Source organism: Quercus robur, chromosome 8, assembly GCF_932294415.1.
Source record: "Quercus robur chromosome 8, dhQueRobu3.1, whole genome shotgun sequence".
Classification (NCBI taxonomy): Eukaryota; Viridiplantae; Streptophyta; class Magnoliopsida; order Fagales; family Fagaceae; genus Quercus; species Quercus robur.
The window spans coordinates 33956755-33974397 of NC_065541.1; the positions used below are offsets into that span (position 1 = coordinate 33956755).

Sequence of the window (17643 nt, forward strand, 5' to 3'; positions counted from 1 at the left end):
ATTTGAGAGGTAGTAATTTCACATTATAAATAAAGTGTTTTTTTTCCAGTGCAAGCAACTACATTACTAGTCACTTTAACTAGTCCTCAATTGCACTATAAAGATATTGCAGCAATATTGTGTGGGTTTGTCAAATACTTATGTTTTTTTTTTTTTTTTAATAATCCAATTGGCCTCAATCCCTTTAAATTACAATTTCAAGCTGCAGACCAACGTTCTGTCTGAATTGTGTAGTATATAAGAAAAATGAGAGAGAGAGAGAGAGGGAGAGATTTGCCATATTATTTGCTAAAATATAGGCTACTGTATTAGCTAGAATCCACCCGTGAACAAAATTAATACGGTGGAAATAGCCCCCACGCATTGTCCATGGGGACATTTTACTCCAAGTACTTCATGCAAATACTTTTTTTAAGCTCATTACTTCATGCAAATACTATTCAGTTTATGTCGGTTAAAAATCAAATCAACACAATTTGTCATTTTACTCCAAGTAGACACTTCATCGATCGGTTTAAGTCCGTTACATCAATCAATTTTGTGTTAATTTTCAAATAAATATAGAAAAATAGAAATCTATATTTTTAGAATTTGTACATTAAACTTTTCGGGTTCCGTCAAATTCAATAACATTAACATGTATTGGCAGATAGTTGTCATATTGGGGACCATTTAGAGCTGATGGTGATCATGAATACGTTGAAGCCTGAAAACTGAAAAGAATTTGTTCACTCTGTGATATAACTTAAATTCTGAAATGATACCAGTAAAAAGGGATAATAGCTCCGAATGTTTTTATGATTTCTACAGTGAAAAACATCAAATGAAGCCTCTCCATATCACCAATGAACAAACAATAGTAATTATTTATATCATATAGGGTAATTAGCAACTGGGTATATGATCAAAGCCGACATGAAAAACATTGATTTCCTTTTTTCTGTTTTTGTTTATAAAGGCAATAAAGATAAGGATCTAGTTGTAGTTGATATGAAGGATTTGTCCTTTCTAAATTTTTTCAGCTGCAAGCACCAAAACCACAAGATTGTATAACTTTATAAGTAGACATGACTTACCTGTTCATGAAATCAAGCTACCCTTCCCCACTAAAAGTTGTGGAGGCTATTGCAAGGTTCACCCTAATCATGCACTCTTGTACTATTGCTTCCTTTTAAGCTCTAGAGCTGAAACAATACCACTACTCTTCCTCTTTGTCTTTCTCTGCCTCCCCTTCCCCCACCACCACCCCCCACTCCCCCACCCAAAAAAAAAAAAAAAAATGGTAACAACTTCCTCAAACAAATCCAAGATTATAGTATACTGCTAAATTGAAATAAATTTGTTAATGATTTCTCTCTCTCCTACTCTTAATTGTAACAGGTTTTGGTTGTTACACATGGTGACAAAGATGGTGCAAATGATGGAACTGTGGTAGATTTCCGAGGAAACCCTGTGGACAAGTCCAAGACAGGAGGATGGTTGGCTGCAGGGCTCATCCTAGGTGATACTTGGTTGTTACTAGCATGATTCATGTGTCTTAACATTATTCTGAGGCCAGTTTTTGAACTCCATCACAATTTTTGTGCAGCAACTGAACTGTCTGAAAGGATATGTGTGATGGGCATATCCATGAATTTAGTGACATATTTGGTTGAAATTTTGCATATTCCATCAGCAAAATCTGCAACCATTGTGACTAACTTCATGGGCACTCTCAATCTTCTTGGTCTCCTAGGAGGTTTCTTGGCTGATGCTAAACTTGGCCGGTACTTGGCAGTTGCAACCTTTGGAGCCATAACTGCTTTGGTAAGTTTTAAGCTACAATATGATCCCACAAGTTTCAAATCTATATATAATATTACTGCTGATGCTCCTGACCTTGCACCAGGGGGTGACCTTGTTAACATTGGCTACAACAATTCCTAGCATGAGGCCCCCTTTATGCGATAGCTACAGAAATCAACAACATCTGTGTATTGAGGCCAATGGCCAGCAACTGGCTATGCTCTATGCTGCACTCTATATCATAGCACTGGGTGGTGGAGGAATAAAATCCAATGTCTCCGGCTTCGGATCTGATCAATTTGATCAGAACGACCCCAAGGAAGAAAAGGACATGATCTTCTTCTTCAATAGGTTCTATTTTGGCATTAGCATCGGGTCCTTATTCTCTGTAATAGTGCTTGTGTACATACAGGATAACGTGGGAAGAGGGTGGGGGTATGGAATTTCAGCAGGGACAATGGTCATAGCTGTTGCTGTATTACTCTGTGGGACACCATGGTATCGATTTAAGAGGCCTCAGGGGAGCCCTTTGACTGTAATATGGAGGGTACTAATCTTGGCATGGAAGAAGAGGGGTCATCCATATCCTTCTCACCACAGCCTTCTGAATGAGTACCAAAGCTCCAGGGTTCCACACACTGAGAAGTTCAAGTAAGTATGCCTTCCCAGCAGTTAAAACTTAAATAATAACAATAATAATAATAATAATGAAGTGACACCATAATTCAGGCCTTCAGCATCTTTTCATAATGTTTAACTGATTTTAGAGTAAATAAAATAATACATCATGTGTAAATCACATGGTATCTAAGAACTGAAAATTGCTAAACTTTATCATTTGAGAATGCTAAGTATTTGAACACACACACGCGGGGAGAGAAGAGAATGTCTTAAAGAAACTGACAATAGTGTATATCCAAAAGAAACTGACATTACTGAACTTGATAGAACTTTACAAGTCATTTCATATTTCATCTGCAATGGAAGAAGCTATGAACTCTTGGGCAATATTTTCATTGATTTTAACAACAATAATTTTCCTGTGCATGTGAATGGTTAGATGTCTTGACAAGGCTGCAATCCTGGATGGTTTTGCCGGTGCCAGTGAAAACAAAAACAACCCTTGGATAGTGTCAACTGTGACCCAAGTTGAAGAGGTGAAAATGGTACTAAAGCTGATGCCCATCTGGTCAACATGCATCCTCTTCTGGACAGTCTACTCTCAAATGACTACCTTTACCATAGAGCAAGCCACCTTCATGAACCGTAAAATAGGCTCCTTTGATATTCCTTCGGGTTCTTTCTCTACTTTTCTTTTCATCACCATTCTCCTTTTTACTTCCCTAAATGAGAAACTCTTTGTCCCTCTTGCTCGAAAAATCACCCACAATGTCCAAGGAATAACAAGCCTTCAAAGGATTGGGATTGGGCTCATTTTCTCAATAGCAGCTATGGTTGCTGCTGCAGTTATTGAGAAACAGAGGAGGGAAATTGCAGTTCAACAGAATCACAAAATACGTGCTTTCTGGCTAGTACCTCAGTACTTTCTAGTGGGTGCTGGAGAAGCTTTTGTCTATGTTGGACAGCTTGAATTTTTCATCAGAGAGGCACCAGAGAGGATGAAATCCATGAGCACAGGGCTTTTCCTAAGCACCATCTCCATGGGTTTCTTTGTTAGCAGTTTGTTGGTGTCTATTGTGGAAAAAGTGACCAACAAGAGCTGGCTCAAGAGCGATTTAAATATGGGAAAGGTAGACAACTTTTACTGGCTGCTTGCAGTGCTCGGATTACTGAATTTCTTCATTTTTCTTACGTTTGCAATGAGACACCAATACAAAGAGAAGCAGCATATCAGTACTTATGACAATGGGGAAAAGGAGCTTAAGACTTTAAATGGTCTTACAGTTGATAAAACAGAAGAGAAGGTGAGTATTTAGGCAATGGAGGGACCCTAGCATGTATGTATGCTTTCAAGGGACCCTAGCATGTCTGTATGCTTTCAAGGGACTTGCAGTACTATTTGGTCCCAGATATTGTTAAATTAATGTGTTTCACCCTCATAAATCATCACATGGTAATCGGTCATTTGATCCCTATTAAATATTTTGTGATTTATGAAAATGTCACATTAATGTGCGTTCTCAATGTTCATGAACATTCTTAATTAACTACATCTGCAAATCAGGCATTCATCAAAAGAAAACCGTTCACTAAATTGCAGATATAAATTAAAAGGGTACCAGGTTGTAGGATTTCTCCATAGAGCAACTTCTAACCTGATAATGTTTCCAGCTGAGAATCACAAGACTCAAAACAAAATATAGAATTTAATAAACAACTGGGTCCATTGATACATTAGTAAACTAGACAAAGCATCAAGCTTACTGAATTGGCAACGATTCTGGAAAAACTGTCTACTTAACAACAAATCCACATATAAAAAGCTTAGAGCTGACCACTGAAAAAAATGCATAGACCCTTACGAAGAATCACTTGCTGAAGCAGGTAGGTGATTTATGACCAATGGGGGACGTAAAGCCTGGTGGTTTGCCTCCTTTTGTTTGCGAGCCTTGTACATCTCTTCCGTCTCAATCACTATCAATCTCTTGACCTGATTGGGTTATAAAATTACTAAACAGAACAAGTATAGATACGCAATTTCAAGCAAAGGATGAATTCAGTGTAATATTGAAACCTGTTGGAGCATTCCCCTGACAGTAGGAGTATTCCATCGCATGACAGTTCGGTTGCACTTGCGCAGACGCAATGCCTCTAAAGTGCGCCGGTGAAGTCTCCTTGTCCCTGGAATTCCCCTCACCAAAGTTATATATAGGTTAGGGCTCCATGCGATTGGGGCACAGGCTTTGTAAGCCTTGAATGCATTCATGTCTTCACCTTTGATCTACACAGTACACGGTAATCTCTAAGCACTACTCCAATATCCTTCTGTATATATAAAAATTGCGTGGAGCATAATTCACTTTCTATGCCATGGTTAAATATCACCATTATTCAATAGTAAGAAATTTGCTTAAAGTCCCAGACATTTGAGGACAAAGCCTTTGTTTAGTATAAAATAGCAAACATAAACACCACAGAAATTGCTAAAATAGTAAAATCAAGCATCCCAATCAAAGTACTGGCTACATTATTATGCTCCTTGATGCACGATTAAGGGTTTCATACACATGGAATTAGCTTTAATGGATTTGATTCCGTTTTCTTTTTAAATTTATCTCTCGATGTGAACTCAACCATAATTAACCAATAGTCCAAGGTAAAACAAAAAAAAAAAAAAAAAAAATATATCAGACTTCTGGAAACGACATAAAAGCAGATGAAGAAACTCTGAGAGAGAGAGAGAGAGAGAGACCTGGCTTGGGGGTGGGTGGGACTCGAGCTCGCAACTAAGCTCAAACCTTGCGATGATGGAGGCGAGGGCTTTTGGAGAATGAAGCCAAGAAAGAAGAGAGGTAAGCGTAACAGTGTGTGTTTTTTTTTTCAAGGCCCATTCAAATTTAAGCCCACTACTATCAAACCCAAACTTCTTTTTTTTTTTTTTAATAAATTAGTATTAATAATTTGTCTACGGTTTTTAACTAGTTTTTATTTTTTAACCCTTTAACCTATCTAATACTCAGGCAAATTTTGACGCAATAAAGTAGTAACAAGTAACTAGAAGTCAAGAATTTTGTAATTTAACTGGTTGAAATCTTCTAGTATTTCTAACATAGGTATCCATGATTGAAATATTTTTTTTCTCTCAACTATCGAATTAAAAAAAGAAAAAGAAAATTACTACTAACTAATGAACTCTTTTCAAATGACATTGTTTTCTCTTATCAACATGGCTCTATCTTGCACGGATTTTTCCTATTTTAAAGACGTTAACGATGGCTTACCAATCAACGGTTGTTTGGTTGTAAGACAATGACAAGAGCAATGTAAAGTAGCAATTATAGAGACACTTATGGATTGTTCTTCAGGTTGATATACACAAGGGCTAGGAGGTACTGTACAACACTTATTATGCTAGTTAAATCAAAATTAATTTTAGGTTGACTAATTTTTTTTAGTTAAGTCAAATACTTGAAAATTTGAAAAACATTTCATGGCGAAACAAAATATAATTAATTCATAGTATCTTCTTGGGAGGAGGACAATTCATAATATTCCATTCTATTAAATTGATAAATGAACATTTCCATACTTTTACCCAAGCTGGCCTAATAAAAAATTGGCCCAATCAGCAACAACCATAATCATTATTTTCTATCTCCTTACTCATAATTATAATAATTAAAAAAAAAAAAAAGTGAAACAAAGAAGAAGAAAAAAACAAACAGAAAATGAAAAAAGTTATGACACTTCTTAATGTAACTAACAAAGATATTCAAGATTTAAATCTTCCTTCTCCGATGAACCATTGAATTAAAAAAAAAAAAAATGATAGTGGTTTTTCAATTCTTGTACATATAAATAATAATAATAAAAAAAGGCTGGTTTTTAAGTTATGATAAGATTTATTACGGCAAACCTGTCGCCTTTACAGTTGCATAACATGTCTTGAAAGAGTTGAGGTTAACAACTCGTCATTCCTCGTAACATTTTCTGGTAACTAAACTCACCGAACCCAGCCTCAACCTGAACAAATCCCGATTGTGGACTGGCTCCATTCCATGTTTTGGTCTCAAAATCAAAATCATAAACAAAGCAAAGAAGGAAAACATTGAACAATGAAGAACGCTATGGGTATGGTGTTCCTTGCCAGAAGAATACTAACAAAGGCCAACTGCCCAGCTTCAAAACTGCGATACTATTCTTCCCCACCCTCCTCTCCTCCCCCTAACAATAAGCTCTTTGTTGGAGGTCTCTCTCTCTCTCTCTCTCTACAAACACATACTACATTTGTAACTATAACTCAATGTCCTAGTGCTTTTTGTTATGCTTATATATATATTTATAATGATGGTGCCTTTTGGGTTTATCAGGTTTATCATGGTCAGTGGACGAGAAGTCCCTGACTGACGCTTTTTCTTCCTTTGGAGAGGTCACTGAAGGTAATGTGAAAACAATACTCGAGCGTATTCTCTTATGTTGTTCACAAGTTATTTGACAAAAAGTCTGACTGATCTCCACTGTCATTGGTTTTTGTTAAAGAATCAGTTTTTTGCTGTTAAATAATGGAAAATGTTCTTTAATTAAAGATGTATTAGCCAAATACATGTGTGTAAGAAGTAAAAACTGGAATTATTATAATTTACTAGCATGCATATACTCTCATGTAGATATGGATGTTCTAGTAGTCACACAGTCAACTAATTAAGTTAGTCGCTAACAAGATTATGCACTAGCACACGCTCGTTCAGACTTGGGTTTTCAAGTGCTTTCTTGATATGTGAAGGGAGCATCAATGGACTCTTTATAGGCGGTGGGTTTTTTTAAAGCAAGTTAAATAGTTACGCCTTTGCTGGTGAATGTAGCATTTAGGAAATATCTATGGTAATCCGGTACTGAAAAACTCATAAAAGTATTAGTGATTTAACTATAGTAATCTAAAATAAAATTATATGTTTACTCTCACTATATATGGTGATGATATCAGAAGTGGTTTCCTTTAGATGTACCATATAAGTATGTTGAATTTTTGTTCTTAAGTACTATGGTGTGTAAATTATGTGACTGTTTGAATTGTAGTGAATATACTTTATGATAAAGACACCGGAAGGTCTAGAGGCTTTGGGTTTGTTAATTTTTCAAAGGAAGATGATGCAAGATGTGCAAAGGATGCTATGGATGGGAAGGTTAGCTTGTGCTTATAAGAATCATATACCTTAAATGAAATTCCCAAAGTATCTTCTATGTGAGTTATTGATTAATACTGCTGATTGTGGTGGATTTGGTTTCAGGCATTGTTAGGTCGACCACTGCGGATAAGCTTTGCTCTTGAGAAGGTTCGTGGTGGTCCTGTTGTAGTTCCTCATCTTTCAAAAATTGGAGATATTGCAACTCGCAATACTTAAATGCCCTGGTAATTTATGTCAATATCTTTGGTGAAAAATGACAAATGAGAGCTGGAATACCCTTAATTTGTATATGATGCTTTTCATCCTTAAAGTAAAATGAATGGTGAATGTGAGAAGTCAACTATCAATCAGTTTATATGCTAATGTATTGAATTCTGAGATAATTGAGAATGCTTTTTTAATTGGTTTAGATAGAAGATTTTGTAAACTGGAATTCAGCGGTCTGATGAACTGCATCAGAACCATGGGTTTCACTTCCAGCTGCCAAGTGACCCCCTCCCTCCAAAACCCTTCTCTCTGTGGCCATTCAGCCTTGGCTGCCTTGGTTCTCCCCATAGGATAAACTGCCTTCCTGCTTTGGTTACTAAAACCCAATCCCTCCCCTAGTAAAGATGTCAATACCATTTGGGCTGAAGGCCATTGACTCCATGTTTTTGTTTGGAGCAATTACAATGGGCTCTGTGTTTCTTTAGCTATTACTGTGAAACTTCTTTGATCAGTGTAAATCAACGAGAAAACAATTGATCCGTATTTAGGCATGTCTGTGTGTGTTATTCTGTGGAGGTGGCAGTAAATAAAATGATATTATGGTGTCACTCGATCTTTTTTCTCATCCTTCTCCACTTTTTAACTTATTTGAAAATTTGTGCACACACATTTCAGCAACCCTCTTCAACTGTCATTTTGTATCCCTGCCCCCCTTTTTTTGTTTTAGTTTTTCACTAGGAAACAATCAGGGGTGGAACTATGTTATGGCTTGGGGGCCATCCTCCCTCCCCCCCCTTAAAAAATGAAGAAGAGAGAGAGAGAGAGAGAGAGAGAGAGAGAGGGTGAAATTTCTGGTTCTGCCCTTGAAAACAATTTTCTGTTATCTACCACACCACAAATTTCTCTTCTTTGCTATAATAATAAATATTTTATTCTTGGATCCTTCCTGTATTATTTGTGTGCTTTCCTTGATATAAATTTAGAGACTAGTTTATCAAGTGAGACTTATTATCCCAAAGAAATTATTCTTAAGCAGGTTGTGAATTTCGTAAAAGTTCAACTTTTATTAGTCCTGGGTTCATTCACGCAAAGAACCCATAGCCTGGATAATGCCCTTCAGCCTTCTAGGTTCTAAAGTTTTAAAATTTCAAAAAATTTATGTTGACTTATCTCCTAGTTTCATGTTCTTTTCTTCTTGGAGCCCTATGAAATTATTATTTTTCAAAGAGGAGAGAAAATTTGGCTTTTGTGCCGATTGAGAACATTAAGCTTCACAATACTCCATTTTTTTCCCTCTATGTTTCTCTTTATGGATTGAAAAATTCTATAGAATAAATATGCTTTGATTGTCTACATTGTGTATCTGATCTTTTTATGACCATTTCCCTGTTGAAGTGCTTATTGAGCACGCTCCTGAAATTTTTTGCTGTGTTTTAAAATTTTGGAGAACGATTATAATACTGGAGGGCCAAAGTAGTAAGCAGTGTTGCAGACATAACTACTTTGAATGGCTAGCAGGAAGTGAATAAGCCCCTGCCATATGTTTGAGGGAAATATACATAAAAAGGCATAAATTTATACCCTATTTCATATTAGGTCCCAAGTTTTTTATTTTTCAATTAAAGCCTTAACTTATGACACTGTTTCAATTTGAAGCCCCTATCTATCTCTTTTATTCATTTCCAGTATTCTAGGCAGTAACAGAGTAGAGAAAAATGGAAAACTTTTGATAAACTTAATGTTTCACCTAGGTAATCAGTTTCAATAATTTGGCAACCATTGTCTCACTTTAAGCTCTCTCTCTCTCTCTTCAATGGCATCCAAATTGATTTATAAACAAGCCCCAGTTGAGATATAGAGTTTAATTAATGGTTTTCCATTTTTCTCTATTCCGTTAAAGCCCAAAATAAATGAATTGCATAGTGAAGATGGACAGAGGCTTCAAATTGAAACAATTGCATAAATTTGGGACTTTAATTGAAAAAATTAAAATCGTGGGACTTAATCTGGAATCATAATATAATTGTTGAACCTTTTTATGTAATAAACAGTTTCCTTTTGCCTGGTCTCCGTGTGTATTAGAGTATATGGCACATTTGTATGGAGCACTATTGAGACTTGCTCAAGCCAATGATTTTATAATAACTAAATGGTATTAAAGGCTTTGTTGAGCTTTAGTCAAAGATGTAAGGAATTGAAAACCTTACTCTTACAATTCTAGTACTAATAGTGAGGTTCAAATACTATACTGAAGATGTTAATGTTAAAATAGGAGTAGAAAATGTTTGAGAGAAAATAGAACATTCACATCTTTAGTAACATATGATCATGCCTCTGAATTCAACTAAAGCTTAGATAGGCCTGCTTAAAGTACACTCATAAAAGCACAAAGTTATAAGGTGGGAGTTGGATGTTGGCTTTACAAGTGCCTAAACTACCTTGGGAGTTGAGCACTTCTTTTGGAGAAGACTTGGGGCTTACACGTATAAGGCCTTCATCTACTCCTCTCCTTCTCCTTAATTACTTACCAAAAGTACATACACAAATACATCTGCTGCCCCCAGCGCCCAGCCACACTTGGGAGGGAAAGGCAAATGCAATATTTTTTCTGGTGAACATATATAAAGTTTGTGTAGTTTAATGGGAGTTCTGAGAGTATGATTAGTATTTCTTTACTTTCTGGAAGGTATTATAGTTTCATTTATGTGTGACTGATTCACTGGTCTTTAGGATACTTGAACTTTATCAAGGAATTGAATCATTTAGAGAATACATCAACCATTGTTGTTGTTCCCTCTCAAGTAGTGTCATTAATAGAGGCAGTAAAGCTTATTCTTCTTCAGATTACTATTTTCATCAATAATCTTAGACTTACATAAAACATTTTTAGAGGTTAGTAGTTTGATTTATTAAATTACCTTTTTCTGTAATTTCTATGCTTCTGTATCTAAGCTCATAGTCCCAATTTGCCTCCGCAGGTCTTTACAATCTTCAAATCACTTCATCGCTTTAACCTTTTTCCTTGGCCATTGCCATAACTGGTATTATTTGTGCATGTTTAACAATCTGGACTGTGTTACCCTTTTATTGTATCCTACGCGAAAGCTACTAGATTGATCTGGTTGTATAATTTATGTTACGTTTTCTATTTCTCAAATTGTCCTAATCTCGCTTATGAAAGTTTGTCGGAACATTTTATGCCATAAAATGAAAACACTGTTTTTAATCTCACGTTTCTAATATAAAATCAGTGCCTTCTCACTCCATTGTCATATGCGCATGCTATAGTCATCTGTTTAATCCCTGATCACAATAGGCCACACGTAGTACCAGTTGTGATTTGGTCCTCTCCCATTTAAATCCTCAAATTTTCTCTGTTTTTTAGCTAGATGTAAGAGACAGTATTTATGTGATTTTGTGTTGTGTACTAGGGTTTTTTGAGACCTTTGACTTGTGCCCAACTATTTAATGGAGTTCTATGGTGAAGGGTTTGGTGATTGGAGAGGTGAATGTGGATGTTGATTATGGACAGCTACATATGAAGCTTTATCACTTGTAAGTAGTAACTCTGACCTGCCTTTTCTCTTTCAAGAGTGGGTGATTCAGCCCGAACTCCAATGATTGGGCCAAAACCATAAACACCGAACTTCCTCACAGTTTAGATAACTAGATATTAAAGAGGTGGGTTGCTTCTATACATACTAGGCCCCGAGATCAATCATGATGTGCATAACGTCACATTGTATTGTACTGAGGCACTAATTATATTATTGAACACTAGTTTTGAATCACGTGTAAATTACAATTAGAGAATGTTAATAATAAACAATATTATAATTCTCACATTATTTTTTAATTATAATTAATTTCTTTATATCATTTAGAATGTGCACTAATAATTTATATACAACGGTAGCTGGATGTGCATAATGTACATGAGAGATCAATGTTTCAAAGATAGCTAGAAATCTACATTTCCTACAACATATAATAGTGAGCAAATACAAGACTTCTAAACTTAATTGAATCTAAAGATGCTATAATTGATGCTTAAGTGGCGTCGATAAATGGAATATTTGAGCTTTGCCTAGAGGAGTAGACTCAATTCTCTTTGTTTTTACTAATCTTTTTGTTGGTTTGCAAAAGTAAAGTCATATTAGATTCCTGAGAAAAGATAAGCAACATAAATAAATGTCAAGTAAATTGACCAAAAATATATAAGTGCTTAAGTAAAAAGCATGTAATATTACACAGCATTATGAAAAATGAACTTACAAAAATGAAATAGGACCTAAAGAATATAGAATGTATTTCTTTTGAACTTATATCATCAATCTCACCCTGAAACCAGATCAAATATTAAAATAAGATTAAATTTCATAGACATAGAAAATTGATATGCATGATGAAATGAACAAATATACACCATGCAGAATAGATTGAAAAAAAGTTATAAAGACTCTCTATCACATTTTAATTAAGTTTCTATCACCTTGTTTCTCCAAAGAAAAAAAGCTTCTATCCCCACAGAACCATTCACAGTTCAGAATCCACCAAAGAGCTTGAAGATTAACTATCCAAGGTAACTTTTAAGCATAGGATTTCATTGAATTTTGGGGTTTATGGGGATAAAGGAAATGGACTGGTATCAATACCCAACAATAAAGTACAGAGAATGTTAACCCCTAAGAATAAATACCCAAAAAGTAATGTTAGTCTCTACAGATGTTTCAATACCCAACAATAGGGGTGTTCGCGGTGCGGTGTAGTGTGGTTTTAGGTCATTTTCAGCACCGTACTTTGCGGTGCGGTTTAGCTAAAACCATAACTACACCGCACCTTATTTTTACGGTCACATACGCGGTGTGGTGTGGTGCGGTTTAAAATTTAACCAAAACCATAACAGTACCGCACCTCATTTTTGCGGTCACATATGCGGTGCGGTGTATAAAATGTGATTTGAATGATTTGAAATTGGTATATATTTCAAATTTTGGTTCAAAACTAGTTTTTCTACCCAGTCCAAAACTAGTTTTTCTCTTTATTTTGGTCCAAGTTTTAAACTATTAAGCTAGTTTTTCTTTATTTTGGGCTAGCTTTCTTAATCAACACTTGCTAGGGTTATCAACTTTTTTTTTTTTTTGGGGGAAAATTAGGGTTATTAAACTATTAATAATATATATAATATTAAAAATAATTAAATATATTAATATATAGAGAGGGTGCGGTGTGGTGCGGTGCGGTTTGTGCGGTTTTCTTATTATAAAATTACAAACCGCACTGCACCATGCGGTGTGGTGTGGTGTGGTGTGGTGTGGTGCACTATTATTTGCGGTGCAGTGTGGTTATGCTATTTTGCAGGTAGTTTTGGTGCGATCTTTGTGGTTTATGCGGTTTGTTGAACACCCCTACCCAACAAGTTGTTGAAAAAGCCATCAACCAAAAAATACATAGACTGATAATGCCACAAATATTGAAAAATATTCAAAGAGAACCCCCCCAAAAAAAAAATCAATGTAAGGAAAACGGAAACAAGAATCACCTGGACTGTGGAATTTGAAAAGCATTGGATGATTTCTTTAAAACCTAAAGCAACAGCAAAGAATATAGAGACTGAGAATCAATATGACAATACCTTAATAGCAATGAAACTTTATATCACGAAAAAAAAAAGCCCCAAATAAGTTGCAAATATCAAACATTTCATTTTCTCTATATTCAATTTGTCAGCAACTAATCAAATATTATAACCTAAAAATCAAAGATCCAATGTAAATTTTGAGCAAAAAAGGAAGTGTGGCGGCTTGAGTTGAGTGCTGATGCAAATCTTATCTCTAAAGTTCTTCATCTCTGTATAAAAATCAGATATACTGTCATTACACAACAACTCATTATACTGTCAGATATAAAATTTGTTTAACAACATAGTCAAAAAAAGTGTTAATTCTGATTTTATAATCTCTAAACCAAAACCTACCACTAAAAAGATATCTTTCATAGCAATCATTCAAATTGCAAATTTTTTTATACAAATTTAAATAATACTCATTGAACAAATTGAATAAGGAATCTTGTACAGCCAATATATAAAATGCACAATCATTAAAGATTTGATATCCAATATCCAAAGGTACTTACTTGCTTCCTAATAACTTGAAATTGCTCCAATTTGATTGCATCCAAATATTGAAGAAACTACAACATAATAAACATTATGGGTGATTATTATTTCCTGATTATCCAAATAACTACCTTTTACGAAATAAAATTAAACTGATATTAAAAAAATAAAAATAAAAAGCCCCAACACAGTCCACATGAGGAGACACAATATATGTAGGCTTTTAACCTTAGAGAGGATATAGAGATGTGGTTGAAAGGACATATTGTTTGGACTAAAGAACTAAAATTCCAAACAATAAATCTAATTCGCGAGGTAATCCATCAACTACAAAACCCAATGGCAGTATCATCTGTTGGAATATTTTTACATAAAATACAATATTTTAAATATTGATTAATATTTGATTTAAGTGATTTAATATTTATTCATTTTAATTAATTGGTTTTAACCATTGCCTTAATTGGCTTGTTAATGTCAAACGTTTTTTTTAAGGTGCACAACTATTTTGTTACTGTTGATATATATATAATGTGTATTTGGTTCAATTTAACTGCCTTTTACTATCCATTTATAGGATAGTCAAAGCACATCAACGTTTGTATTGTATCATTGATTTGATGAGTCAAATAATATATGGAAAGAAATTATGTCTAATTTAATTCCATTAAACATGGTTTGTAATAACTAATGGCACTTTTTCTTTTCTTTTTTTTGAGAAACCAATCGTGAAAATTCATTAATTGGGGGTGGCAACCAATGAGTTGGATGAAAGTCTGCTTCATGCATCGGTGCTAGGTCCTGTGCCATATGAAATTCATGAAGGCATTGAATAGCGTCGATATAAATTTTTCCAATGGGCACTGTCACCGTCCCAAATTTCCTTGCATTCCGATTGTGCCAAATACTCCATCCGAAATAAGCGAATTACTCAGCCACTCTCGGATTTTTTTTGCGCAAAGAATCATTAAAGCAAGTCACGGAAGCACCTGAATTTTTCCCACAAGAAAGGTCAGCATTGTTGCAGCTCCCACCAAGTATCTTTTACCAGCGGGCAGCCCCAGATTCCATGGATCGTATCCTCAGTGTCATCACCACAGCGCTCACAAGTCGATTCCGAAATGATATTCCGTTTCTGCAAATTTTTCTTTGTAGGAAAAGAATCGTTGGAAGCACGCCATAAGAAATGCCGTATTTTATTTGGCACATTCAGCGACCACAGCTGCCTCCAGAACTGTTTGTGCGCCGTCGGGTTAGATGGACCAGGTTCTGAAAGTTCGCCCTCGTTTGAGAGAAGATGATATGCGGACTTGGTAGAGTAACAGCCATTGCTTGTGGCAGACCAGATGAGCTTGTCCTCGGTGCCGGTGGTGCTTAGATGTATGCTGATAATTGCCTCTGCTTCGTGAGGAAGGAATTCCTCTCTCACTCTATCTTCTAACCACCTGCCACTTTCCTCGTCAATGAGAGCACAGACCCTTGTGTTGTTGGGGAAGTTTTTTTGAGGCGATATCACACGGCTTGCTTGTAAATCCGGAAGCCATTTATCCCCACGGATCCTCACACATTTTCCATCTCCTATCCTCCACTTCGAACCCAACCAAACTACCCTCCTTACTTTTAGGATACTTTGCCAAGCGTATGACCCATTCAACTTCACCCCCTCCTCTAGGATAGTGAAATTCTAGAAATATTTTGATTTGAAGACTTTATAGAAAAGGGAATCTTTATTGTGGAGCAATCGCCATACCTGTTTGCCTAACATAGCAAGGTTGAAATTTTCACCATCCTTGAAGCCTAAACCCCCTTGGCCTTTCGGTTTGCATAGTTTCTTCCATCCCACCCAGTGTGTTTTCCTTTTATCTCCCTTGTAGCCCCACCAAAATTTCCTAATTAGAGCTTCAACATCTTTGCATAAACTCTTTAGGATTTTGAAACATCCCATGGTGAAAGTAGGCATTGCTTGAAGGACCTCTTTTATCAAATCTTCTCTACCACCTTGCGACAATAGTCTTTCCTTCTAGCCTTGCATTTTATGTCAAATCAATTCCCAAATGTAACTGAAGCTTTGGTTTTTTGCTCTCCCCACAAATGATGACAGACCGAGGTATTTGTCATAATTAGAAGTGATCGCCACCCCTAGGAGGGTTTTGATATTTTCCTGCATGTGTGGGTTTGTATTGGGGCTGAAAAAAAGTTGTGTTTTGTCTCAGTTGATTTGCTGGACTAAAGCTTCTTCATATTGTTGCAGGACCTCCAAAATAGTGGCACACTCTTGAGCAATCGCCATTATCACCCTATCTATTTCTACTATCTACAAAGGAGGGTGACACTCCTTTGATTGAACCTGAATTTTCAACTTGTTGTATGAGAGAATGTATCCCTTCTGCACATAGTAGAAATAGATAGGGTGATAATGGATCCCCTTGACGGAGGCCTCTGCTAGGGGTGAAATTACCATATGGTTCACCATTTACCAAAATAGAGAGAGAAATAGATCTGATACTAGAGCTGATAAGTGAGATACACCTACTATTAAAACCCAATTTTTTCATTTATTTTTCTAGGAAAATCCATTCCACTCTATCGTAAGCTTTACTCATGTCAAGTTTTAGGGCCATCAACCCCGTTTTTCCTTTTCTCTTAAATTTTAGGTGGTGGAGAGTTTCAAAATCTACAAGGATTTTATCAGAGATCAATCTGTTTGACAGGAAGGCACTTTGTGATTCTGAGACTAAATTGGGGAGTACTTTTTTTAGATGGTTGGATATGGTTTTGGACACAATTTTATATAGGACATTGCAAAGGCTTATTGGACGGAAGTCCTTGGCTTTGCAGGCAATTTAGTTTTTGGGATCAGTGAAATGAATGTATGATTTAGGCTATTAGGCATGGACCTCGAATTTAAAATTTTTAGAGAAGCATCAATCACATCCTTGCCAATAAAATTCCAACAAGACTTGAAAAAAATTGGAGACATACCATCTGGTCTTGGTGCTGTTAATGACTTCATCTATTTCAAGGCATGTTCCACCTTCTCTGCAGTGTAATCCCAAGTCAAGTCAGCATTCATCAATGGGGTAACCTTTGTGTCAATTCCTTGAAGAATCTGCTCAAAGCTTAAGGGAGAAGTGGAGGCAAAAATTTGCTTGAAATAATCCGCCAACACCTCTCCAATCTGCTTGTCACCAACCACCACTGCCCCTTAATCCAAAATTAATTTGGAGATAAAGTTTCCTTTGTTGCATTGGGTAGCTCAGCTATGAAAATAGCTTGTGTTCATATCCCCACTCTTCAACCAATCCACCCTTGATCTTTGATGCCACAAATAATCTTCCTTCACCATAAGGTCATACACATCGCCTCTTAGAGACCGAACTTGTTCATGATTAGTCCCTGCCATCGACATGAGTTCTGCTTGTGCTAACTGTTTTTTTTTTTTTTTTTTTTTTTTTTTGAGATAACAATCGGCGAATATTGTTGAAAGAAAGCCTGCTCCATTTTTGCAAACTCAAATGGCAAGCATCAACCTTGTACATTAGCCTGTCAACCGGTTCCTTAACATTTTTTCCTTCCCATGCAGATTTGATAATCCCCTCACATCTTTCATCTTTCAACCATACCGCCTCAAAACGAAAAGGCCTAGATTTCTTGTAAAATCTAACACTTTCATCGTTAGAACATAACCACAATGGACAATGGTCAGATAATGTACCTTCAATG

The 17643-nt window shown here is 35.9% G+C and overlaps 3 protein-coding genes across 8 annotated transcripts; 2 read left to right on the top strand and 1 right to left on the bottom strand.

Annotated features, from left to right (window-relative positions):
* Nucleotides 1-1070: 1070 nt before the first annotated feature.
* On the top strand, nt 1071-3886 carry LOC126695287 (protein NRT1/ PTR FAMILY 6.4). The gene is made up of 5 exons (XM_050391972.1): nt 1071-1282; nt 1381-1501; nt 1589-1806; nt 1889-2436; nt 2846-3886. Exons 1-5 carry the CDS (start codon nt 1280-1282, stop codon nt 3720-3722), a joined length of 1767 nt encoding a protein of 588 aa, XP_050247929.1. The 5' UTR covers nt 1071-1279; the 3' UTR covers nt 3723-3886.
* A 207-nt stretch (nt 3887-4093) lies between these two features.
* On the bottom strand, nt 4094-5288 carry LOC126695288 (uncharacterized). Of its 2 annotated transcripts, none has more exons than XM_050391973.1 (3): nt 5159-5288; nt 4481-4687; nt 4094-4396 (listed from the first exon to the last, which is right to left on the bottom strand). In XM_050391973.1, exons 2-3 carry the CDS (start codon nt 4670-4672, stop codon nt 4265-4267), a joined length of 324 nt encoding a protein of 107 aa, XP_050247930.1. In that variant the 5' UTR covers nt 4673-4687; nt 5159-5288; the 3' UTR covers nt 4094-4264. The 2 variants fall into 2 exon arrangements, with proteins under 2 accessions (XP_050247930.1, XP_050247931.1); XM_050391974.1 differs by having other exon boundaries at nt 4481-4731; nt 5159-5278.
* Nucleotides 5289-6323: 1035 nt separating this feature from the next.
* LOC126695290 (glycine-rich RNA-binding protein 4, mitochondrial-like) lies at nt 6324-11647 on the top strand. 5 transcript variants are annotated; one of them, XM_050391980.1, is made up of 5 exons: nt 6324-6654; nt 6777-6845; nt 7483-7589; nt 7695-7739; nt 10778-10950. In XM_050391980.1, the coding sequence occupies exons 1-5, from the start codon at nt 6522-6524 to the stop codon at nt 10835-10837; spliced, it is 414 nt and encodes a 137-aa protein (XP_050247937.1). In that variant the 5' UTR covers nt 6324-6521; the 3' UTR covers nt 10838-10950. The 5 variants fall into 5 exon arrangements, with proteins under 5 accessions (XP_050247937.1, XP_050247934.1, XP_050247935.1 ...); XM_050391977.1 differs by lacking the exon at nt 10778-10950 and adding an exon at nt 11231-11647 and having other exon boundaries at nt 6327-6654; nt 7695-7816; XM_050391978.1 differs by lacking the exon at nt 10778-10950 and adding an exon at nt 8003-8409 and having other exon boundaries at nt 6327-6654; nt 7695-7816.
* Nucleotides 11648-17643: the final 5996 nt, after the last annotated feature.